The sequence below is a fragment of the Thecamonas trahens genome (assembly GCF_000142905.1).
Source record: "Thecamonas trahens ATCC 50062 unplaced genomic scaffold supercont1.38, whole genome shotgun sequence".
Classification (NCBI taxonomy): domain Eukaryota; order Apusomonadida; family Apusomonadidae; genus Thecamonas; species Thecamonas trahens.
The window spans coordinates 72,008-95,726 of record NW_013657642.1 but is presented as its reverse complement, the minus strand read 5'-3'; the positions used below and the strand labels follow the sequence as shown (position 1 = coordinate 95,726).

Genomic DNA, 23,719 nt, shown 5'->3' with positions numbered 1-23,719 from the left:
CGATGACGACGATGATGATGATGATGATGATGATGATGATGATGATGCGGTGGCAATGCGCCGGAATGGAGGTACGGTTGACAGATGTCGACGTGTCACTATGGGTGAGCTGGTCTGTCGTGGCTTGCGATGCGAGCAGACCGGCCGGCGCAATGGCTGCATGTCAAGCAAGTCGGCAGTCGCAGATGCGTGGAGGAGGGGGGCTGGGCCTGGTACTGGTTCTGGTTGTGGGGTACGGGGATAGGAGGCGATACTTGACCCGCCCCATTGCAGCAACCAAACTCTACCGAGCGTCTCTCCATGGCCGAGTCATACTTGCCCGAGTTCGAGGGCTTCTTCCAGGACGAGGCCAACTGTGTGTGTGCCGATTGTGGCGCGGCCGGTACGGAACAACGAGCTGGACCAAGCGAGGCCGAGCGAGGCTGAGCAGGGCGTGTGTGGGGGGAGACGGGCGACTGACTGGGAGGGTATGGTAAATATCGGGTTGCGGGCGACAGATCCGAGGTGGGCGTCGACGAATCTGGGCGCTGTGGTCTGTATCGAGTGCTCGGGCGTCCATCGCAACCTCGGGGTCCACATCACCAAGATGCGATCGGTGGTGCTGGATGATTGGGAGAGCGAGATGCTCGAGGCGTTTCTGGCCAAGGGTAATGCGGTGGTCAATGCCGAGTACGAGGCCGAGGTGCCCGAGGGGTGGATCAAGCCCGGCCCGGACGCGTCGCGGGCAGCGCGGACCGATTGGATCTCAGCCAAGTACGCCAACAAGGCGTTTGTGCCAGGCAACGAAACGCTGCCACGGACCGAGGCCGAGAACGCCGAGCTTGCAGCGCGTGGAGCGAGTGAGGAGACTGCCGCCGGCGGACTCACGGCCATGCAAGAGTACATCGGGACGGTGGCTGTCGAGCTGCTCGAGGGCAAGGATCTGGTGGCGTGCGACGTGAGCGGCAAGTCTGATCCGTACGTCAAGTTCTCGCTCGGGGCGCAGCAGCTCAAGTCGAAGATCAAGAAGAAGAGCCTTAACCCGGTGTGGGGCGAGACCTTTATGTTTTGCGTCCCGCACTTTGGCGCCGAGCTCCATCTCGACGTCATGGACTGGGACAAGCTCTCTGCCGACGACTCGATGGGCTCTGCCAGCGTGGCCATCACCGAGGAGATGGAGACCGAAGGCGGGCACTCTGTCTGGGTCGATCTCAACAACACCAAGTCCGGCTCGATCCATCTGCGGCTGACGTACACCTCGCTGGTTCATTGATGGGAAGAGCGAGCGTGATAAATGTCGTGAGAGCGTGTGTGTGGGCGGGAGGGTGTGTGTGTGTGTGTGTGGGGGGGGGGTGGCTGGGCGGCGACACTCGACTGTCGACGACGAGCAGGCGACAGACGACGGCAAGCGGGATGGAGACACTACGGGAGCGCATCAAGATTGACAGTGTTCGCGAGGCGGCGGACGGTGGTGTGCCAGCTGGTGACGGTGGTGTGCCAGCTGGTGACGGTGGGGCGGGAGGCGGTGGACAGCCGGAGAGCCGGGGAAAGAAGGGCGGCGGCGATGGGAAGAAGGGTCCTCGGCCGCGGCCTGCGCTGATGGCGAGCAAGCTGGCAAACTCGGTGAAGGAGTTCTTCAAGAAGGGGTTTGCGGGATCAGGCATGGTCAAGGCGACGGTGACCGGCAAGGCAGGGCCGACGGCGGACGTGGCGCTGACGTCCTCGATTGCAGCGCGCAAGCCGGCGCTCAAGACCGATCTCAAGGTCAAGCACACGTACAAAGCGGCGGGTAATGAGAGCAGCGAGAGCGACGAGGAGAGGAGCGGCAAGCCACCGCGGCCATCGGGCCTTGTCTCGATTGGTGGCTTGCACTACGACGGCAGCGCCAAGCCGGGCCAGCCGGCGAGGTGGTGGAGCGGATCCAGTAGCCTCTACCACGCCGGCTCGGGCGCAACCTTTGTGCTTGCGCGCGACATGAAGGCCGGGCACGAGTCGCACGGCCTGCGGCTCGAGGCCAAGTACCGGTCGGAGCTGGCCAAGGGCGTGACGGTCTCGGTTGCGACGACGATGGCGCTGTCGTCGCTGCCGTTTGCTGCGACCAAGGCGCCGGGCGCCAAGGGTCAGCTCAAGGCCCAGGCGACGATGACAGCCCACGGCGCTGATGCCAACGGCTCAATCACGGCCAAGGTTGAGAGCGGAAGAAGAGCCTCGGTCTTTGCCGAGGGCCTTGTGGGGCTGGTGGCGCGGCGGGCGGCCGACGGCACGGCGATGGCGCACGACCACGTTTCAGTTGACTCGCACTCGCTGGTCCTTGGCGTGGCGGGCCACGCCGATGTGTGGCGGGCGGCAACAGGCGGCGAGGGCGCAACGGGCGGATCCGGCGCGCCGGCGGTGGCGGCGTCGGCATCGTGGTTCCCGGCCAAGGCCGAGGTCTCGCTTGGCTGGCTTGACAAGCGAGCGGAGCACTACACCTTTGTGGCGCTGGCCAACGGCGAGGTGGTGCAAGGCGGGTTCCGGACGGTGGCGACACCGATGCCGCGGCTCAAGCTTTTTTCGCAGTTTGTGGTCGAGAAGCCGCGGCAAGCCGGAGGCGGCAAGGCGCGACCGGCGAGCAACAAGGCTGGCGGAGGTGGCAAGCCACAGCGAGAGGCAGCCCAGCCAGCGACGCCGTCGTGGCTGGCGAGCCAGTTTCCGGTCCTCCCGATGGGTCTGCTTCAGATCGGCGCCGAGCTGTCAGTCTCGCGCGATGCCAAGCTCAAGGCACGGGTCGACACCGACGGCAAGGCTGCGGTGGCGGTGTGGGCCAAGCTCTCGCCGGCGGTGACTGTGGCGGCGGTGGCGTCGGGCTCGCTGGCGCGGCCGAGCCACGAGCTTGCCATGGGACTCGGCTTCATCTTTAAGCTGTAGGCCGGCGAGACCGGAGGGCGCTGAGCTTTATCTTCAAGGTCGAGCCAGCAGACTAGGCGTTCGGGTTCTCGTTGGTGCCCTCGTCGTCGTCGTTAGCGGCGTCGTCCTCTGCAGCAGCACCGCCACCGAGGGCCGCCAGACGGGCGGCGATGTCGTCGGCGGCGAGCTCGTGGGCCGGCGTGTCCTTGCCAACAATCATGATGGATGCGTTCTCAGCAGTGAGCTCGGTGTCACCCGCCGTCTCGCGCAGGGCAGTGAGGGCATGGGTGATGAGCTCCTCGAGCGAGGCATCAGCAAACGTCTCATAGTGGCGCTCAAGGTAGGTCCGAGCAGACTGGGAGCGGGCACCGATGGCCTGAGCCCGAAAGTCGTACGCCGAACCAGATGGCGAGGTCTCAAACAGATGCGGGCCCGACTTCTACTCGTACGAGAGGAGGGGGTGGGTGGGGGGTGGGGGGTGGGGGTAGTGGGGGTGAGTGGCAGTGGTGGTGGCGGTGTGTGGTGTGTGGCGGGTGCAAGGCGACCTGTTTTTGGGCCGGGCGACCAAGGCAGCGGGAGGGGAGGGCAAGTGGGAGGAAGGGGAAGGGAAGGGGGTGGAGTGGAGGGGAGGGGAGGGATGAAGAGGAGGGAGAGAACGTACGTCGTAGCCGGCGACCAGGAGGCCGACGCCGTAGGGGCGTGAGGAATAGTCCTGGGTGTGTGACTGGGCCTTGTCGGCGAGGTCGGCGACGAGGGTGGCGACCTGGAGCGGCGAGTCGAAGACATACTTGTTGTTGAGGCACTCTGTGCGCATGTACTTGATGAGCAGACGGGCATCGGCGGTGAGGCCGGCAATGGAGACCGCCATGTGGTCGTCAATGACAAACAGCTTCGGCTGGTGGCCAGAGAGCTTCTTGGTCTGCCGCAGAAGACCGGCAATGACCACATGCTCGTCCGACCGCAGCCCGAGGGTAGCACCGCCCTGCTTCACTGCCTCCTGTGCATACTCGATCTGGTGGAGACGTCCCATGGGCGAGAACGTCGTCACGTCAGAGTCGAACATTGTCCGAAACATCTTGCCCTCCGCTCAGTTGACGACGACAAGTACCCGCTCCTTCCGTCTCTCTGTCGGCTTGTCATCGTTCGGCTCGTGGGTCGGCTCGTTGGTCATCGGTCGCTGTCTGGATGGATTGATCGACTGCAGGGTTACTACAGGTATGTGCTTATGTATATATATATATTTGTGTGTGTGTATGATCGGGGGCGATGGTGGCTTGATGGCCGGGATCTGGTTGACGGGGGAGGGAGTGCGGGGGAAAGGGGGGGGACCTTCCATTGGTACGACCGCAATAGGGTTGGGCATACATCTCTTGTCGTGCACAGCCCCACATGAGCATCGCACCTTTTGTCATGAACGAGTTTGAGGGGACAACGTGCCTCATGCTGACTGATAGCCAGTTTATGGTCCGCACACCTGTATTCGAGGGCCACGGCGCGCTGGGGAACGGCTACGACTGGGCGGCGGTGGCCGAGGTGGTGGCAGGTGATGTGCTGGCCGCTGGCCAGGCTGACGAGCTGGACTACGATCCTGAGGCTGGCATGATGTGTGTCTACGGCCCGCCGGCTGTGCTCAACACCCTCGCGGTGGCCATGGCCGCCATCTTCCACGACACCGCCGCCCTCGATGGCGTCTGTGCCCGAGCCGAGCTCGACTGATTGCCCTTGCCCTCTCTCCGCTCTCCCCGTTCTGAAATAACCGCAATCGACGACACCACCTCTTGCCGCACCCGATGCGTCCCCCCACCCCTTCCCTACCCACATCGCCGGATCGGCGCCGTACGGCACCTCGATGCTTCCAGGCGTCCGTCACCGCGAGAGCAACCACGTGCGGGCGCGCCTCCCACCTCAAGCCGCAGGCCAAGCAGGCGTCGCGCAGCGTCGGCCGGTGACCTGCAAGTCAAGCGTCGTCGGGTTGTTCACTCTGAGGCGGGCGACAACGCGTCCGAACGACCGTACCGTCAAGGGCTAGTGTGACACACTTAACCCCCACACAACATGAAGCTTGCTGTTCTCGTGTTTGTTGCTGTTGCCCTCGTGGCCTCGGCCTCGGTATGCACCACCATCCACCCCACCCCACCCCCGCTCCCCCCTTTCCCCTTCCCCCACTCTGCCCCCCGCCGCCCTTTTTTGTCCTGCCTCTATTTTTCGGAGGGATCGACGGCATGTCACGTGACGTAGGCGACCTGAGTGGAGTGAGACCTGTCATGGCGGAGAAGACTCACACAGAAGGCGGGGAGATAGGCTGTGCACAAGATGCCGCTGTTCCCGCGCCACGAGCTGGAGCGGAGCGTGCTCTCTGAGGCGCAGGCATACCTCTCGCAGCGGTACACCGCCCGGCTGACCGGCGCCAACGAGCCGCTCACCGACTACAAGGACGCGCAGTACTACGGCCCGATCTCTCTCGGCACGCCGGCGCAGGACTTTACCGTCATCCTCGACACTGGCTCGTCGAACCTCTGGGTTCCGTCGTCCAAGTGCAAGATCACCGAGCTCGCGTGCGACCTGCACCACAAGTACAACTCGGGCAAGTCGTCGACGTACAAGGCCAACGGCGAGTCGTTTGCCATCCAGTACGGCAAGGGTTCGCTCTCGGGCTTCCTCTCTGAGGATGACCTTGGCATTGCCGGGCTCACCGTCAAGGGCCAGACCTTCGCCGAGGCCACCCACTTCCCGGGCATCACCTTTATCGTGGCCAAGGCCGACGGCATCCTCGGCCTCGCCTGGCCGACCATTGCTGTCGACGGCGTCGTCCCGCCGTTCCAGAACATGGTCTCGCAGAAGCTCATCGACGAGCCGGTCTTTGGCGTGTACCTCTCGCGCGACGTCAACGCGACTGTCGGCGGTGAGATCACCTTTGGCGGCTACGACTCCAAGTACCAGGCCGGTGACTTCCACTGGGTCCCGCTCACCAACCAGACCTACTGGGAGTTTGCCCTGCCCAAGATTACCGTCAACGGCAAGACCATCGCCACCAACGTCCACGGCATTGCCGACACCGGTACCTCGCTCATCGCCATGCCCATGGCCATGGCTGCCGAGTTCAACTCTGCCATCGGCGCCACCCCGCTCCCGACCGGCGAGGCCATCGTCCAGTGCTCCAAGATCCCGACCATGCCCAAGATGGAGGTCACCCTCAACGGCCAGGTCTTCACCCTCACTGCCGAGCAGTACGTCCTCCAGATCTCCGCCGAGGGCAAGACTGAGTGCATCTCCGGCATCATGGGCATTGCTCTCCCGCCCCAGATCGGCGAGCTCGTCATCCTTGGCGACGTCTTCCTCGGCACCGTCTACACCGCCTTTGACAACGGCAACTCGCGCGTCGGCTTTGCTCCCCTCAAGTAAGTAGGATGCTCTGCCTCGACTCGCATTTTCCTCTCGTGCCGAACATGCTCATGTCATAAACTCGCCACGATGCGGCCCAGCCAAAGTGGTGTTTGATGGAACCGCACGCTACACGTCGATGCTCTGCGTGGACGACGAGAGCGAGAACCTGCGCTTGTCGTCGTTGTTGGCCAACGCTGCCAGGTCCGGGAAGCTCGCGTCGGACTCAAGAGACGGGTCGTCGTCCGAGAGCGAGAAGTTCTCAAACGCAGCCGAGTCCATCGTGTAGTTGTGCGGCGGAGACGGAGGTGCTCCGCTGGGATCAGCAGTCAGACCCGGGTCTACTGTGCGCTCTGTGCTTGACGTGGCGTCTGCGTCTGCATCTGCGGCGAGGGCGACCAGGTCGATGCTTGCGGTGGTGCCTGCAGCCACGTCAGCGTCGGCGCTTGAGATGGCGGTTTCAGCGGCATCGACGTCACACGAGGCAGTCGACGAGCTCGCGTATGCCGTAACGCCAGGATTTGCAGTCGCTGCAGGGGATGACAGATCGGTTGCATCGGAGAAGCCCGCGTAGTCCTCGACGGCCACATTCTGTGTCTCGGTTGTCGCAGCGACTGCGGAGACCGAGGCGGAGGCCGAGGCCGAGGCTGAGACCGAGACCGAGGCCGAGACCGAGGCGGAGGCCGAACCCGATTCGGACTCAAAGTCGTCCATGTCGAGATCAAAGTCAACCTCGGTGTCGTCAGCACCAGCGCCGGCGGCAGCACCAGCGTCAGCACCAGCGCCGGCGCTCTCCTCGCCCTCGTCATCATCTTCACTCTCGCCCGTCACCGCGCTCAACGATCCATCGTCCGAGGTGGGTACATCCGCCAGCGAGCCACGATCAGACGAGCCACCAGCAGCAGTGCTGGGAGACGCAAAGTCGTCGTCGTCCGCATCCATGAGCCGCTCAAACTCGGTGTCCGGGAGCATGGCGGCGGCGGCCGAGTCTCCAGCGGGCAGCTGCGCCGGCGGAGGCGGGCTCTTCTTGCGGCGAGCCCGCTTGGCCGAGCCCCAGGAGCCGCGGTTGCGGGCGGAGACCCGCGGGTCGTAGGCGCGGCGCTGGACAATGGTGGCCTTACCGCGCTTGCGCTCATCGAGCGAGTCGATGTTGTGGAAGAAGCGGGCAGTCTTGGCCTGGTCGGCCGCCGCTCGCACGCCAAACTCGTACCGGGCCGCAAAGTCGCGCTGCATCAGCGTGAGCAGCTCGTCCTCGCGCCGCCGGACCGCCTCGGCCTCTAACCGCTGCATGCGGTTCTCCAGCGCGGCGATCCGAATTCGCTGCGCACGGATGACTTTTGCCACCTTGCGGGCATGCGAGTCCTCGCGCTTTTGCTTCAGCACCGCCAGCTCGGCCCGTTCTAGCTCGTCGGCATTGGCCTGGACGGCCTCGGCCTCGTCGTACCGCTGCAGCCGGGCCAGTGTCGCCTCACGCTTGCGCAGATGGTGCAGTCGGGCCGAAAACCGCGGGCGGAACGGCATCGCCCGCAGCCGGGCCCACTCGGCGACGAGCTCGTTCTCGTGCTCACGGGTCACATCGTCGAGCACCGCTACGGCATGCTCCTTGAACCGGGCGATGCGGCGGTCCCAGAGACGGGCCTTGGCCTTGTACGCCTCGCGAGCAGCCTCAGTCAGATTGCGGGCGGCAGTCTCTGCGGCGTCGGCCATGCTCTCCAGCACCACAGCCTGCTCCGATGCCAGCACGTAGTTGATCTCCTTCTGCAGCTCGCCAGCTCGCCGATAGCCTCCAGCGGCGGCAGCCTCATCCCGCTCGCGCTGCAGCATCTTCAGCAGCCGCAGCAGCTCCTCCTCGGCCTCGCTGCCCTCGGTCGCCATCCCACCCGTGCTCCCAACGACGCTCCCGCATGTGCTCCCATCCTCCCGCCCACTCTGTCCCGTCCCCCGTCGCTGGCGCCGCGGCTGCCTGTCCTCTTCCCGCCTGCGGCCGACCGAGGAGGCGGTGCTGGCTGAGGCCGAGGCCGAGGCCGAGGCCGAGGCCGAATTGGTGCTTGCTCGTCGTGCAGCAGACATCACCATGCTCGTAGAGGCCACCTACTGCAGAGTCAGATGGTATGTTGTATAGAAGGGGGAGGAGGAGGCTGTGGTTGTGGGCTGCCAGGCAACGGACGGCTGGGACGGGATCGGCACTTGGCACTTTGCCAGACAGACACCATCGTCGCTTGTCCGCCCCCCCCCCCCCCCCTCCGGGGCTACCCCCACCCACCCACACCCACCCACACCCACCTTACCCACCCCACCACCACCATGGCGTGGTACCAGAACTACGGAGCAGCCAAGGCGCTGATGCAGGGCGGTCACAAGAGCCGACAGCAGAGCAGGCTGGGCGGAGTGTCGTCGTTCTCGTGCTCGTACTCGTCAGCCTACGATGAGTATGTGGATGCTGATGGAGAGTTCCACTTCCATCACAGACACATCCATGGTGTACATCGCCATCATGATGCTCGTCATACACCCTTCTACCGCAAGCGTATCATCTTTGTCGTCACACTCGTCGCTGTCGTCGTCATTGCCGCCGCACTCGTCGCCAACTTTGAGGACCTCTCCACTCTCGATGCCATCTACTTTACCTGGGCCACACTTACCACGGTTGGCTACGGTGATATCTTCCCCACCTCTGCTGGTGGCCAGGCCACAGTCGTCTTTGTAGGCATGCTTGGCCTGGCTATTCTCTCGCTACTCATCACCATCATTGCCGATGCCTCTGCTCGTCGCGTCAACAATGTTGTTGCCCGCCTCGCCGAGGCAGGCACCGCCGATCCTTATGTCCAGCTGCGGAACGAGCCTGTGGCATGTGCAGGCCGCAATGGCTGTGCCATGCCTGGTGGCCCGTGCTGCCTGCCGCGGTTCGAGTGGTGCTCGCCCTGCGCCCGCCACGCATACAAAACACCCGTCGTCCCGCGCTCGCTCCATCCGCTGTGGAATCAGGTGTGGGTCGTCGACACCGACGCTCTAGCCGTCCAGCAGCACGAGGCGGCACCAGCCTTTGACGATGCGGGGCTGATCCTTGAGTTTGAAGTGCTCGACTACGACGTGGCCAACGCCGACGACCGCATCGGCTTTGCCTTTCTCGCCGTCGCCGACGTTGCGCCCGAGTGGCGCGACTTTGAGGCTCGCATTGTGCTTGATGATGACATCGAGCCGCTCACTACCGGACCGCCCACCCTTCACCTCTCGGCCCGCTGCCTACCGGGCACCTCGTGCATCGAGGTCGTGGTCATCGGCGCGGTCAACTTGCCGGTCATGGACGATTATGCCGGCCGCCAACTGCTCTCTTCACTCGTCTCCAACGCGCTCGAGCCGACCATGGCAGTCCTCTTCTCGGCAGCTTCGGTCCTCATCGGCGGCGCCATCTTTTCTTTCATCGAGGACTGGCGCTACTTTGACGGCATCTATTGGGCGTTTGTCACCGTCAACGCCGTTGGCTTTGGCGACTTTGCACCCACCAAGGACAACTCGCGGCTACTCTTCATCCCCTTTACCGTTCTTGGCCTTGCCGCGCGCGGTTACGCCATCGGCGTCGTCTCCAACGCCATCCTCACCCGGACGGCAGCCTCGTACGTGACGTCGGCCGACGCGCTGCACGGCAAGCTGACCCAGGACGACATCGACGCGGCCAACAACCGCGCCGCTTCACGGCCGTGCTGCGCGTGTTGGTATGGCCCATCGGGCATATTCTTTCGCCACATGATGGCCGCCGTCGCCGTCCTCGCCGTCTCAGTCCTCCTCGGCTCGCTCATTTACCTCAACGAGCCTGAGTGGACCTGGGGTGACGGCGTGTACTTTTGCTTCATCACCCTCTCGCAAGTCGGCTACGGCGACTTTGTGCCGACCAACGACGGGACCAAGGGCTTTGTCATTGTTTACTCGGTCCTCGGCACCTTCATTGTCTCCATTACCATCGCCATCATCTCCAAGTCCAAGGTCGACGAGGCCCAGTTTGAGCTGCAGGAGAAGCGCGACGCCCGCATCCGCGACTTTGAGCGCTCGCTCAAGGTCGCCGACTCGGAGGCCCCGCCCGATTCTACCTATGACGAGCAGCACGAATCGTACTCTGACTCGGGCTCGAGAAGCCCGTGTCTGTCGTCGGCGTCAGGCTTTACGCCGACATCGGAAAGCGGGGAAGCGGGTGAGAGTGGATCGAGCGCCGCGGCGCCAAGATTTAAGTCCAGCAAGGCGGCTGCCGGCGCCATCGCCGCCATCCGTGCCATCCAGCGGGCCGAGGACGAGGAAAAGGCCGCGGTGCGGGCAGTGTGGCGGCGCAAGGTCGCGCGGCTTGCCACCAAGGTTCTGGTCATGACGCTCGCCTTTGTCATCCTCAATCTTGTTGGTGCCGCCATCTTCATGGAGCTGCAGGATCCACCGATCCAGCAGTCGGGTGAGTATGGGACTGCGGTATACTTTTCGGTAGTCACTCTCTCGACCATTGGCTACGGCGAGATTGTGCCCAACTCGACGCCGTCCAAGATCTTTGTCTGCCTGTACATCATGGTCGGCCTCGCGTTCTTTGCCACTCTTCTTGGCGTCCTCGACGACACCACGGCCGAGATCTTCCAGTCTCCGGCCGACAAGTCGTCGTACTCATCATTTACCTCGGACTCGGGTGCCGACGGCGTCTTCCGCAGGCAGTTCCGCTCGCACAAGGGCCATCAGGTCCTTCCGCTCTGGCGCGGCCCACGCTACGGCGAGCACAACGAGACCCGTCTGCGGCGCGCTGGTGCGCTTGTCCCCGCTGCGGCCTCGGACGAGGACTCGGGCATCGAGGCGTACTACACCTACGACTCTGTCTCAGACTCATCGATTTCGTCGTAACGCACCTCACGCAAGCGCTTTGAGCTTGACGCCCTCGTGCAGCGCTCGCAGCGTAGTCTCTAGCGCCGTGTCGGCGTCAAAGAGTGCGAGCGCGAGCTGACCGACAGTCGCCATGTCCTCGTCGCCGAGGTAGTCAAAGGTTGATGCCACAAGCTCGACGGCGCCGGCATACATGTGGCGGGCGAGCGAGCCGTCCACCAGCGCGCCGTCTTCGGCAGCCGCGGGGAGAGTTCGCGCTTCGGCGAGCTTGGTGGCCTCCGGAGTCGCCGACACCGCCGGCCAATCCGAGCCGACGGTGCCGGCGACAGCAAGGAGCGTGTCGAGGAGCGGGAGCGCCGCGGCGAGCTCGCTCCTGTTACGCGCGTTAAATACGACGACGAGCCCATCGTTCCACAACCTATCCCAGAACGCCTGCGCAAACGCGAGCATGCGCTCCGAGCCGATGCCCTCACCGTTGTCTCCAGCGAGGGCGCGGACGCCCGAGGCGAGCCCTTTGAGACCAACCTTGATCAGCGCTGGCTGGTGAGCGTGCCGGGTGGCCCAGAGGCCGAGCTCGATGCCGGCGGCTACGCCGCCATCGTCGAGAGCGGCCATGCAGCCAGCCAGAAGCTTACCAGCGAGCTCAAAGAGCGGCAGACGGAGCTCTGGGAGCGAGCTGGTGTCTTCGCCAATGAGGATCGCGCCGCGGGCGAGGACACCCTCGGCAACAGCGGACACCATGTCGGGTGTGAGTGAGTCGCCGGCACGGGTGACAATGGCGGCGATCGGCGCAAGGAGCTCGGGCAGAAGCGCGTTGACCGGGGCGTCGGCAAAGACGGCGACCAGCTCGCCGAGCACGCCCCAGACCAGGTCTGGCGAGGCGAGCAAGCCAGCCGGCACTACGCGGAGGCCTGCATCAAGGCCACGGAGCAGCGAGCGAACTGCCATGACCGAGCCGATGGCTTCGTCGACCGAGCCGGAGGCAGCGGCGTCGACGACCCGGCCGTGGAGGCCGAGGGCGAGGTTGGTGAGTGGAGCGGCGTAGGCTTCAAAGAGCGCGGCGTAGTGGATGCCGAGCGCGCGCGCCAGCACTGCATGTAGCTCGGCGAGGTGCATGACAGCCGAGAGCACGCCCGGGAGCTCGCGGTCGGCGAGGGCGGCCGTGAGCGCGTCAACATCGATGGGCTGAAGGAGCATGTGGTCGATGGCGGCTAGAAACTCGTCGCGGACCTCGTCGGCGCCGGCGTCGCTTGCGGCGCGACAAAGTGCAGCGACAATGTCAAAGTAGGCGTCGCGCAGTATGTGCGCGCCCTGGGGTGGCGGCCACGACGCCGTGGCGGGGACCAGCGCGCCTGCTAGGGTTAGCCAAGCCTCGACGAGGACCGGGCTGGCGGCGTCGAACGAGATGTGGCTGAGCTTGGCGGCGGCAGAGGCGACGATGCGAATCAGCGGCGCGAGGCCTGCCGCACCTGCCGATGACGCCGCATCAGTGGCAAAGTGAGCAAGCTCGACAGCTACCGTACCCGGGGCACCGAGGCTCTCGCTCGCGACGCACCACGCTGGAAGGAGCGAGGCGAGAAAGTAAACCCGCGCGTGCGAGTCCGAGTCCAGCGGCGGACACTCGAGCTGGGCGAGGACACCGAGGAGGGCGGCAAGAGCCGACGACGGCGCCGATGGGGCGAGCGAGGTGAAGGCCCACGCGAGCCGGACAACCGCGTCCGGCTCGCCAGAGCCTATGGCCACCGACGCTGCCGCAAGCACCTCGCCGGTGTTGCGGCTCTCTGCGAGCGCCATCGTTACCGAGGCTACAGCTGGCGCAAGCGAGAGCTCGTAGCTCCCCGAGAGCGGTGGCGAGAGGAGGGTCCACGACTCTGCGTGCGAAGCAGGCGGCGCAAGCGCTGGTCCGTCGGGCTGCGGCGCAGCGGTGAGGAGTGCGGTAAGGAGGCGGCCTGCGGGCGGGTTCGGGAGCAGCGAGTCGAGGCCGAGCGGAGCACAGCCGGCGATGGCGGGAGGCAGGCCAGCGGCGGCCTCGACAACGAGCGAGCCGACGGCGGCGGTGTCGTCGTCGTCGAGGCTAGCGGCGGCCGCGTCGCGGAGGAGGGTGAGACCGGCGGTGACGGCAGCAGCCAGGAACGTGGCGGCAGCGACAAGGGCATCGGTGAGGACGTCAGCCGAGCCGTGGACGGCGGTGACTCGCTGAGCAATTGCGTCACAGCTGGCAGCGTCGGCGACAAACTCTGTGGTGCGCACAATAAAGGCCGATGCAAGGCTCGCCATGTGGACGACCACAGCCGGCGCAGCCTCGACCCACTGCGGCAGATCGGCCGCCGGCGGGAGGGCCTTGGCGACGGCAGCAAGCAGCGCTTCGACCAGCGCTGGCTGGAGCTCGGGCTCAAGGCCGTCGGAGGCGGCGCGAACGAGGGTAATGTCGGTCTCGGTTTGCGCCGCACGCTTTGCGGTGGCATCGCCAAGACGCGCGAGAGCGACGAGGGCAAGCCAGGCGTGCCGGAGGCCACGGCGCGAGGCCGAGGCCGCAGCGGCAGCGGCCAGCTGGGGTGTAGGGCAGGCGGCAGCCGACATGAGGGTGTCCAACAGCTGGCTGGAGAGGGCGAGCGCAGGCGGCATCCACTCTGCAAACGAGGCAAGGGCAGCGAGGGCAGCGAGCGAGAGCTCGTCGTCGGGCGTGGCGGCGGCCTCGATGGCGAGATGGACAATGACCGGAAAGTCGAGCTCAAGCTGGTGGGCAAGCGCGGCGCGACGGTCGGCGTTGACGACGGGCGGGGCAGCCTTAGAGCCGATGCGCGCTGAGCCCGGAGCGAGGACAGCGACGACGGCGGAGGCGAGATCGGCAAGAATGCCAAGATTGGTGACTGCAGCAAGGCGCGAGGATGCGGCGCCTTGGACCAGCTCGGTGACCAGGCCCGGCCAGTGCGCCGGCCAGAGCTTGTTGACGGCGAGGGTGACGACCATGGAAGCAGCCTTGGCGGCCAGGGCAGAGGTCTCAGCAGCGGCATCGCGGGCATCGTCGGCGGCGTCGGCAGCTTCCCCGGCCGGATCCGAGCCTGCAGTGTCTGCAGCAAGCGCAGCGCGCGTGGCGTCTGCAGCGGCCGCCTTTGCGCCATCAGCGGCAGCGACGGCAGCGGCGAGAAAGGCGGTGAGCCACGAGGCGATGGCCTCCCACTGATGGAGCGGGACGAGGCGGGCAAAGAGCGGGTTGGCGATGGCATCGTCAAGGAGAGCAAGAGCAATGGCCCGAGTTGGGCTGTACTCGGTCGAGTCGACAATGTCCGGCACAGTCTGCCATGCGCCCGGCCAGGCCTGGAAGGCCAGCAGTGCCTGGTTGGCCGAGGCAGCCAGCTCGGGCTCGGCCGCCGACGGCTCGAACAGGTCGCGGACAACAGCGTCCAGCGCAGGAACAGAAAACGCACCATCGCCACGGGTGGCGGCAATGAGTGCCGCGTGCCTTTCCATGCGTGTGTGTATGGGGGTGTGGGTGAGTCGTGTGTGCCCCTTCGCCGTGCGCGCCAAGTGCCGCCCAGCCGGCCGCCCAGCCGGCTGACGAGGCGACCGATAGAGGGACCGACCAGGCGACCGATCAGGCGACCGATCAGGCGACCGATCAGGCGACCGACCAGGTGACCGACCAGGTGACCGACCAGGTGACCGACCAGGCGACCGATCAGGCGACCGATCAGGTGACCGACCAGGCGACCGATCAGGTGACCGATCAGGCAACCGACCAGCTGGCCGATCAGCAGACCGGCAAGGCGACCGATGGGGGGGGATCAGGTGACCGATCAGGCGACCGTCCAGGCGACCGATCAGGTGACCGATCAGGTGACCGATCAGGTGACCGATCAGGTGACCGACCAGCAGACCGGCAAGACGACCGATGGGGGGGGGGGGGGGGATCAGGTGACCGACCAGCTGGCCGCCCAGCAGACCGGCAAGGCGACCGATGGGGGGGGGATCAGGTGACCGATCAGCTGGCCGATCAGGTGACCGATCAGCTGGCAAAGCCTAACTCACAGGCAGCCAACCACCACAGTCAGTTGATGGTCGAAGGGCCAAGCCATGACCACCAGCCGATCATCCTCACCAACCAACCTCACGACCCAACTCCAACTGATGGCCATCGGACACTGTCCCCGTCCCAGACTCTGAGAGAGTCCAGCCACTGCAAGTGAACCGATCGTGGACCACAAGGTTGCGCTTCGCTGGTCTATCGGGGGGGCGATGCATGGCTACACGACCAACGACTGACATTATTGTTGACAGAATGGCCGAGGAGCTGGTCTGGCCAGACCTACAGCCGAGGCTGCCACCAACAGCCCATTCCTTCTCAGCTGACCCAATTCCTTCTCACCGCCATTCAACCATTGTCCCCCATTCATTATTCGTTAGCCACCGCATGGTGCCACACCCCACCCCTCACCCCCCCACCCCCCCCACCCCCCCTCCCCCTCCCCACCCCGCACCATGTCGACAGCAGGTGGGGGAAGCCTCTCTGCAGAAGACGCACGTGATATTTACCTCGCCAAGGCAGACGACCTTCAGCTTGCGCCGTCTGCGGCGCGTGAGGCGCGGTTCACGGCCGTCCTCCGCAAGCGATGTGCCAACGGCGTCTTCTCCTTGGCCAACTCGGGTCTGGGCATGAACGGAGCTGCGGCGGTGGCTGCTGCGCTGCTGTACGACAGCCAGTTTTATCGACTTGACTTGTCGGGCAACATTGTTCAGGATGACGGCGCAAAGGCTCTGGCCGAGATGCTGAGGTCGAACACCGGTCTGGTGGTCGTTGATCTGAGGTCCAACGACATCGGTCCGGCCGGCGGCGTGGCCATCTTTGACGCTCTGCTGCACAACGCCACCGTGACCACGCTCGACTTGTCCGGCGTCTCGGGTGTGAACCGGAACCACATCGGCATCAAGGGCGCACGCATGGCTGGCCAGACGCTGCGGTCGAACCGGGTCCTTCATCGCATCTCGCTGCGGGAGAACGGGCTCGGGCCCGAAGGTGTCGCCGCCCTGGCCGACGGCCTGGCGCTCAACTCGTCGCTGGCGCAGCTTGAGCTCGGCTCGAACAACATCGGCAAGGACGGCGCGAGTGCGCTGTCGGCCACGCTCCGCGACGGCGACTCGGTCCTCTCGCTCCTGCATCTCGAGCGGAACGACATCGGCGATACCGGCGCGGTGGCGCTCGCCGACTACATCTCGGTCTCGTACAACATCACTGACCTAGACCTTTCGTCGAACAACATCGGCGAGTATGGCGGACGGGCGCTGGGCGAGGCTGTGGAGAACAACGGCTCGCTCACCGCGCTCAACCTCGAGCACAACCGGCTCGGGGCGGCAGGCGCGACCAAGATCGCCCAGGCCGCGCAGCGCAACGCCAAGCTCCGCTCGCTGCTGTTGGCTGACAACAGCATCGGACCTGAGGCCGCGCACGCACTTGGCGATCTCATCCGGCGCAACACAACCATGACCAAGCTCACGCTCTCGCACAACCAGCTCGCCGACGACGGCGCGCGGGCGCTGGCGACCGCGCTCAAGACCAATACCTCGCTCGTCCACCTCGACGTCGGCTACAACTCAATCACTGATCCTGGTGGCAAGGCATTTGCTGCCGCCATCCGCAACAACACCCGCCTGCAGTTCCTTTCGCTCAAGTGCAACTTTCTCTACGACCCCGCGGGCGAGGAGTTGGCGCGAGCCGTCAAGTTCAACTCGGCTCTTCTCACCTTTGACGTCAACCTCAACGACTTTGACTACAAGTCGTTTGCCGAGATCCGCCGCGCGCTTGAGGAGAACCGGGCCCGCTACAAGGCGCACACCGTCGACCGCTTCACCTCGCGCATCCACGCCCTCCAGTCGGAGGAGGAGCGGCTGTGGGACACGCTCGAAGAGCTGGCCGACGAGGGCAAGGCCCGAGATGCCGCCGCCTCGGACGTGGCCCTCCTTCGCACTCAGTACGACCGCATGCAGGCTGCTCAGGAGGCGCACATCGCAGACCTCGAGCTCGCTGTCCGCAACAAGGTTGCCGAGCGCGAGGCCGCCGAGCTCGACGTCCGCACCAAGACCTCGGCTATCAACCAGAAGAAGCTGGAGAAGGACACCCGGTACCGCAACATCACGTCGCGGCTCGTGCGCGAAAAGGACGCGTGCGTCAAGCTCGACAAGAAGATCAACAAGTGCCGCCGCGAGCTCGACGCCATCGCTGCCGACTCTGAGGAGCAGCTCGAAGAGTGGCGCGCCGTCCTTGCCCAGGAGCAGGCCGAGCTCCGCCTTGCTGTCAAGGAGCAGCAGTACCAGGAGCAGCTACTTGCCACCCTCACCGACTCGGGCCCAGCCGCCGCCGCCGTCGCCGCCGCCGCCGACGCTGCCGGTCCGCGCCCCAAGAAGAAGCGTCGGACAAAGGCCAAGCGCTCTGCTGCCGGTGGCAAGCCCAAGACCAGGTCCAAGACCAAGCGCAGCTCGGCGGGCGGCAAGCCCAAACCCAAGCGCAGCCCGGGGAGCAAGGCGGGGAGCAAGGCAGGGAAGGCCGGGACCAAGGGGTCGAAGCGCCGTCGCCGCCGCAAGGGCGCGGCAGCCGCGGACACTCCTCCTACGGCTAATGTCGATACCGACGCCGCCAAAGCCGCCGCTCCATCTCGTGCCACCGACGCCGACGCCGCCGACGGTCAGCCAGAGCCGGCGCCACCCGCAGTCACCGTCTCGTCGACCATTGATTGAACGACGCCCACAAGGTAGCCTTTCATAGGGTTCAAAACTGTGTTCATTGCCACTACGCCTCAATCTCGGTCAGCTTAAGCGCCTTGTTCGAGTGGATGGCGATGACGAACCGGCCGAGCTGGCCGGGCTTGTAAGTGGTGGGCACGATGATGTACTTGCCCGGAGCGAGCTTGGTCTCGCACGAGACCTCGCGCAGGGACGAGAGCTTGCCCGAGGTGGCGACACGGTCGCCCGAGCGGGCGTACTGCGGGTCGATCTTGGACGATGCGTCCTTGGTGTGGTAGATGGAGAACGCAATGTGCTCGACCTCGTTGTTGAGCATGTCCTTGGCGAGGGTAACAAAGGCCTCGGTGGGGACCGAGACCTTGAGGAGGAACTGCGGATTGTCCTTGCACGTGTCGTAGTTGACGCACCCACCAGCGGTCTCTGCGTCCCACTGCGAGGCGATGCCGGTGGCATGCCACGAGTCGGGGAAGAGGCGGCAAACGTAGAGGTTGCGGAACTCGCGGACAAAGTCGTCGTAGCAGATCCAGAACTCGCCGTCGTCGGCATCGACCCACCCGAGCTTGGCCTTGAGCCGGCGGGTCCACAGCGGCGACTTGTCGCTCCAGTCGCCGGTCCACTCGACCTTGCCCCACGGGTTGCGGAGCTTGATGAGCCGGTGGCCGTCGACCTCGACCACATCGAGGATGGCAAAGGCGTGGCCCTGGACAATGTTGTTCTTGGACGTCTGCGTATCCTTGCCTGCATTGGAGCCGCAGCCCATGAGGTACTTGGCCTTGCGGTACTTGAGCATCTTCTTCCACACCTTGCCGGACCGCACGTCGGCCTCGTTCTCCTCCTTGCGGAACTCGACCATTTCCGACTGGCCGCCCGTCATGTCGACGAGGCCCATGTGAACGAGTCCGCCGTTGAGCGCCTTGTACGAGCCGTACATCTTGGCAAACGCCTTCTCGAGAATCATGACCCAAAGCTCCGCCGCATCGCCGTCGCCGGTGTGCGCGTACAGCGGCTTGCTGTTGGCCATGACCGGCAGCGTGAGTCGACAATGACCCGCGTCCACTTGCCGCCAGCCCACAGCTTGACCCCATACACGCCCTCCTCGTTCGGCTCGTCCGTCTCGAAAATCTCCTGCACCCGCTCCGGGTACTGCGCAACAATGGCAAAAGCCGAGAGAAGCCAGCAGTCGCCGAGTGAGCCCTGCCGGATGTCCGATGGCTTGATGCCGTCGGCCTGGAAGACCTCGATCTCGCCGTCGCCCGGCTCGTCGCCGTTGCGCGCCTCGTAGATCTCCTCAGGCCGCATCCACCCGGCGCACTTGGTCTTGGACTTGAACAGCACCGAGTCGTCGGCTGGGAAGTCATCGTCTGACCACGGCTCGCCCGCTCGCCTGGCCTTCTTGATCAGCTTGGCCGGCGACGAGCCGATGACCGGCGCTGTCCGCGGGTCAAACGAGAGGCCAACGTCAGCGCCGAGCTCCGAGTACTCGTCGTCGTCCTTGCCCTTCCGCCGCTTCTTCTCGAGCTCGCGCTGCATCTTGCGCCGCGCCTCGTCGCGCTTCTTCTGCGCCTCCGAGTCCTCCTTGCGCCGGTCGTCATCGCGCCGCCGCCGCATCTCAAGCTTGGCCAGGTACGCCGTCAGCCGCTCCTGGAACTCGGCCCACTCGTCGTCACCCCACCGCTCGATCGCGCTGGCGGTGAGCGGGTACTCGGGGTCGTTGTACTCGTCGGTCTCCTTGATCATGGCCGAGATGATAGCCTCCTCCTTGGTCCGCTCTGCCTGCGCAAGCACCAGCGTCAGCTGCTGCATGTGCGCCACAAACCGCAGCTCAGACTTGAACGCTGCCTTGATCGCCGCGTCGTACCGGAGCAACTCAAGGTACGAGTCGCGCGAGCCGAGCTCGTTGGCCTCAAACTCGCGCCGCTCGGCCACAATCTCGCGCCAGCTCGCCGCGCTGCCGTCAGCGCGCAGGAAGCGCCCTGCCGCGTCCATCGTCACCGTCGCTGACTCGGCGTCGTATCGGTAGCCGCTCGACGGGCTTGACTCGTCGTACGTCTCGGACGAGGTGCCGTAGCGCGCCTCTTGCTCCTCATCGTACGAGCCGTACTCCTCGCCGTCATTCTCGTCGTCGTCGTCGTCGTCGTCATTGTACTCGTCGTACTCGTCGTCGCCGCCACCAGAGCTGCTGGAAGCACTTCCGCGGTCAGCTTCGCCAACAGTGTCGACCAACTCGAGGCCCTTGGCCTTGGAGCGGGCAGCCTCCAGCGTGTCGGCCGAGATGAATCGGAGCTGGGCACCAAACGTGGCCGGCGGATCCCACAGCAGATGAACGGTGAGGAGAATGAAAAAGGTGACGGCGGCGGCGGTGACGAGAAGGCCGACCCAAGGCGGCGGGAAGAAGAGAGCGGCCGCAACGCCCCAGAGGGCAGCAACAACCAGCGCACCGTACGCGCAGTACACGCCTTTGGACGCCGAGGTCAGCCGGCCTGTCTCGACGTCGAGCTTGTAGACCGGGAAAATAAACTTGGAGAACTGGCGCGGGGTGTTGCGGGCGTTGAACCAGTCCTGGACCGCAACAAGTACGAGCATGACAAAAATGGAGCCCCAGGAGATGCAAAAGCCGAGGAAGCCCGCCTCGGTGAAGGCAACGCCGAGGCCCAGCGCAACCGCGCCGCAGAGAACCACGCTCACAGCCAACCGGTACGGCCGGGTGAGGTAGTACGAGTTGCGGACAAACGAGATGCCGACCCAGACGAGGGCGTAGAAGATGCCCACGACGACAAGGACGCCAAGGCCAGCCCAAAACGGCTTGTACACCAGCATGACGACCACGCCAAAGCCGACCATGAGCAGGAACGAGCTGATGAGCGAGATGGCAATAAAGGCGCCCGACTGGCTCCGCAGGCGGAACTGCCACTTGTCGTCATGCCACTTCCACACACCCACCACAAGGAGCACAAGCGTCGGGTAGACAAGCACGAGGAAGAGGAGCGCAAGCGACCGCTCGTCGACCTTGGAGTCGAGGGTGGTGGTAAAGACGCCGAGCGCATAGCCGAGGAGCGCCGCAATCTGAAGCACAACCGAGACGCCGTTGGTCCACGAAAAGGTAAAGGTGTTGAACCACTCCTTGATCGAGATAAAGGTGCAGAGCGGGACAAAGATGACAAGGCCAATGGTCCACCCGGTGATCTGGGCGTCAAGCCCGAGGGCAACCACCAGTGAGAGGCCCAGAATCATGAGGAGCGTGGCGAGAGTGCCAAAGATCATGAGCCAGTCGCGCGGGAGGAGCCAGAACCACAGCGCGTCGTCGCCGGCGGCCTCGCGGTCGTCAGACGACGAGAGGAAAAAGTAGTCGTTGCGGATCCACTGGACCATGGTGAGCGCGGCAAAGATGATGATGAGCGGGGTGAAGATGTGGAAGCCGAGGACAACAATCGAATCGGTGGTGTAGTAGAAGAACACACCGTTGCCGACAACCACAAACTCGGTGGCAAAGGCGGCGGCAGCAACCGACGGCGTCATGAAAAACTTGGCTCGCTGGAAGAGCCGGTAGGTGAGAAAGGCGAGCGGGAGGACAAGCGACATGACAATCGAGCCGATGCCAAACAGATACTGCTCGCGGCGCTTGTCGAGGAACTTCATGTCGCGCGTCGCTTCCTCTTTCTTGGCCACAAACACAACCTCGGCCACAAACGCCACAGACATCATGAACATGAGGAACGGCCGGGTGAGGATGAGGTTTCGCCACGACATGTCCTGGCAGCGGCTCGACCGGCAGCAGCCAGTTGCAGGAGCGGCCGAATACCCGTAGGACGAGCTCGAATACTCGGCGTCGTACGTCTCGTAGGTGTTGTCCGATGAGTAGGTGGATGGCGCCTTGGCCTTTGCCTCCTCCTGCTCCTCCGAGTACTCGGCGTCGTACTCGTCAGCGTCGTACTCATCGTCGTCAGCGTCGTACTCGTCGTCCTCGTACTCGGTGTCGTAGCCGGCGCCCGACGAGCTCTCGCTCGCGTCGCGGACCATGCCGCCGCCGAGATCGGACGAGCCAAAGTCGGACGAGTTGATGTCGGACGGGACGTCGAGCGAGAGAAAGTCGGGAGCGGGCAGGTTGTCGAGGACAACGCGGGCGAGCGACTCGTGCGCGACGACGGCCGAGCCCGACGACTTGCGGGCCGGGTAGTGATCGAGGACCCAGGAGATGCCGAGGAAGAGGGCGACAAGGACAAAGACAACCGAGTGGGCGATGAACCAGTACCGCGCGCCAAAGCCGATGATGATGCCGCGGACGGCAATGAAGAAGAGCGAGGCGCGGAGCGCGGAGCGGAAAAAGCCGGCGTAGTAGTACATGAACAGAATGATGTCGATGATGAGGAGAGCTCCCCAGTTGGCAAAGCCGACGTACTTGACCGTCGAGTCGTCGATGAGAGTGAGGACGAGAATGGCGTACGCACAGAGCATACCCTGCGCCACAAAGTAGAGGGCAAACGAGCGGACCTGGTTCTGGCTCAGCCGCGGGCCGCAGCAGCCAAAGCACCGCTTCTTGGGCGCCGCCTCATCCGAGGCGGCGCCCTTGACCACTGCGTCGACAAAGGTCTCAAAGTGGATGTACGTCCCGGGCATGTTGAGGTAGAGAATGATGACCATGGGCACAGCGTTGACCGAGAGGAAGACAGCAGAAAAGCCAATGTACGAGAACGGCTCGGTGGCGGTGATGACGCCAAGCTGAAAGGCCATGATCATGGCGACGCAGACGCCGACAGCAATGCCAGACGGGTAGGTCAGTCGCCAGCCCGAAGCGCGCCAGAGACCAAACCCATACCAGCCGGAAGCAAGAGCAAGAGAGAGGAGGATGACGGTGACGCCAACAATGGACGGATCAAGCTCGATTGCGGCAGCCAGGCCCCAAGCCACCATGCCAGCCACAGGCACGCCGATGTAGACGAGAGCAACAATGGCAGCAAAGAGAGTGGCAAACTTGTCAAACCACCAATCATCCCGAAGTAGAGCCATAGCGAGGAAGGACTTGATGCGGGTCACCTTGTACCGCAGACCATAGTGCAGAATCAGGAGGCCAGCCGCACCAAACAAAGTAGCCACAAAGCCAAACTCGAGATACAGCTCAAAGAAGGACCAGTTGGAGAAGGAGCCTGACTGGTCGGCAATGGCCTCGTTGCCCAGGTTGAACCCCATACTCTACAGCCATGGGAGGGGGTGGGTGGGTGGGTTAGTGGAGGGGAAGGGAGAAGGGAGAAGGGAGAAGGGAGGAGCGGGAGGAGGGGGGAGGGGGGAGGGGGAGGGGCGTACTGCAGCGAGTGCGGAACAAGTGGGGACAGGGACAGGGGGAGAAAAAACTGGGAGAGGTGGAGGGGAAGGGGAACAATGGCAGAACAGGAGGGGGGGGGGGGGGGGGGATGGTGGTGGTGCGAGAAACGACCTGGGGATTGCACATTGACCACGCCCACCTGCTTGCAGCACAGGCATCTCTGTTTCACCCACAACGAACGACACCGCTGCGTACACACGTAGTGCAACTCAATCAAATGCTGTAGCCGGAACACTGCTGGAATCGGGGCCACCTTCAGCGAACCAGAGGAGGTTGAAGACGTCAGAGGTGGCAGATGGGGGGGGGGAGGGTGAGGGAGGGTGAGCGGGGGTGAGGGGGGGTATGGATGGCTTGATCACTTGATCAGAAAGATAGATGGCTTGTCATGTTGTTGTTGTAGGGCGAATGGAAGGCTTGATCAGGAAAGATTGATGTCTTGTTGTCGGGGCAGGTTGTGGTCATGTTGGTGGTGGTAGTGTGCTGTGTGTCCGCCTTGATGTGGTACTCGGCCCAACCCCACCGCACCGACTCTACCTTACCGCCCTCCCCAGCTCCGCTGTCGCACCCTACCAG

General features: G+C 64.5%; 8 protein-coding genes across 8 annotated transcripts; 5 read left to right on the top strand and 3 right to left on the bottom strand.

Annotated features, from left to right (window-relative positions):
• The first annotated feature begins 261 nt into the window (after positions 1–261).
• AMSG_07884 (ADP-ribosylation factor GTPase-activating protein) lies at positions 262–1,287 on the top strand. The gene is made up of 2 exons (XM_013900219.1): positions 262–382; positions 498–1,287. The coding sequence occupies exons 1-2, from the start codon at positions 301–303 to the stop codon at positions 1,250–1,252; spliced, it is 837 nt and encodes a 278-aa protein (XP_013755673.1). The 5' UTR covers positions 262–300; the 3' UTR covers positions 1,253–1,287.
• Positions 1,288–1,392: 105 nt separating this feature from the next.
• On the top strand, positions 1,393–2,886 carry AMSG_07883 (uncharacterized protein; the record flags this gene model as incomplete). Its single annotated transcript, XM_013900218.1, has 2 exons — positions 1,393–1,428; positions 1,513–2,886. 2 exons carry the CDS (start codon positions 1,393–1,395, stop codon positions 2,884–2,886), a joined length of 1,410 nt encoding a protein of 469 aa, XP_013755672.1.
• AMSG_07882 (proteasome subunit alpha type) lies at positions 2,858–3,970 on the bottom strand. The gene is made up of 2 exons (XM_013900217.1): positions 3,527–3,970; positions 2,858–3,304 (listed from the first exon to the last, which is right to left on the bottom strand). Exons 1-2 carry the CDS (start codon positions 3,938–3,940, stop codon positions 2,939–2,941), a joined length of 780 nt encoding a protein of 259 aa, XP_013755671.1. The 5' UTR covers positions 3,941–3,970; the 3' UTR covers positions 2,858–2,938.
• Positions 3,971–4,392: 422 nt separating this feature from the next.
• On the top strand, positions 4,393–6,352 carry AMSG_12110 (uncharacterized protein). The gene is made up of 2 exons (XM_013900314.1): positions 4,393–4,974; positions 5,167–6,352. The coding sequence occupies exons 1-2, from the start codon at positions 4,921–4,923 to the stop codon at positions 6,265–6,267; spliced, it is 1,155 nt and encodes a 384-aa protein (XP_013755768.1). The 5' UTR covers positions 4,393–4,920; the 3' UTR covers positions 6,268–6,352.
• Positions 6,353–8,550: 2,198 nt separating this feature from the next.
• Positions 8,551–11,393, top strand: AMSG_07878 (calcium-activated outward-rectifying potassium ion channel; the record flags this gene model as incomplete). Its single annotated transcript, XM_013900216.1, has 2 exons — positions 8,551–8,679; positions 8,773–11,393. The coding sequence occupies 2 exons, from the start codon at positions 8,551–8,553 to the stop codon at positions 11,113–11,115; spliced, it is 2,472 nt and encodes an 823-aa protein (XP_013755670.1). The 3' UTR covers positions 11,116–11,393.
• On the bottom strand, positions 10,876–14,565 carry AMSG_07877 (uncharacterized protein; the record flags this gene model as incomplete). Its single annotated transcript, XM_013900215.1, has 2 exons — positions 10,876–11,211; positions 11,288–14,565. The coding sequence occupies 2 exons, from the start codon at positions 14,563–14,565 to the stop codon at positions 11,175–11,177; spliced, it is 3,315 nt and encodes a 1,104-aa protein (XP_013755669.1). The 3' UTR covers positions 10,876–11,174.
• Positions 14,566–15,573: 1,008 nt separating this feature from the next.
• On the top strand, positions 15,574–17,823 carry AMSG_07876 (leucine Rich Repeat family protein; the record flags this gene model as incomplete). Its single annotated transcript, XM_013900214.1, has 1 exon — positions 15,574–17,823. The coding sequence occupies one exon, from the start codon at positions 15,574–15,576 to the stop codon at positions 17,821–17,823; it is 2,250 nt and encodes a 749-aa protein (XP_013755668.1).
• A 52-nt stretch (positions 17,824–17,875) lies between these two features.
• AMSG_07875 (calpain-B) lies at positions 17,876–23,013 on the bottom strand (the record flags this gene model as incomplete). The annotated part of the gene is made up of 2 exons (XM_013900213.1): positions 17,876–18,835; positions 18,871–23,013. The coding sequence occupies 2 exons, from the start codon at positions 23,011–23,013 to the stop codon at positions 17,876–17,878; spliced, it is 5,103 nt and encodes a 1,700-aa protein (XP_013755667.1).
• Between the last annotated feature and the right edge of the window lie 706 nt (positions 23,014–23,719).

Coding starts and splice junctions, on each gene's coding strand:
- AMSG_07884 (XM_013900219.1), top strand. CDS start 301: ATGGCCGAGTCATACTTGCCCGAGTTCGAGGGCTTCTTCCAGGACGAG. Junction 383..497: donor TGCCGATTGTGGCGCGGCCG/GTACGGAACAAC, acceptor TGCGGGCGACAG/ATCCGAGGTGGGCGTCGACG.
- AMSG_07882 (XM_013900217.1), bottom strand. CDS start 3,940: ATGTTTCGGACAATGTTCGACTCTGACGTGACGACGTTCTCGCCCATG. Junction 3,305..3,526: donor TCCTGGTCGCCGGCTACGAC/GTACGTTCTCTC, acceptor TCGTACGAGTAG/AAGTCGGGCCCGCATCTGTT.
- AMSG_12110 (XM_013900314.1), top strand. CDS start 4,921: ATGAAGCTTGCTGTTCTCGTGTTTGTTGCTGTTGCCCTCGTGGCCTCG. Junction 4,975..5,166: donor CCCTCGTGGCCTCGGCCTCG/GTATGCACCACC, acceptor GCGGGGAGATAG/GCTGTGCACAAGATGCCGCT.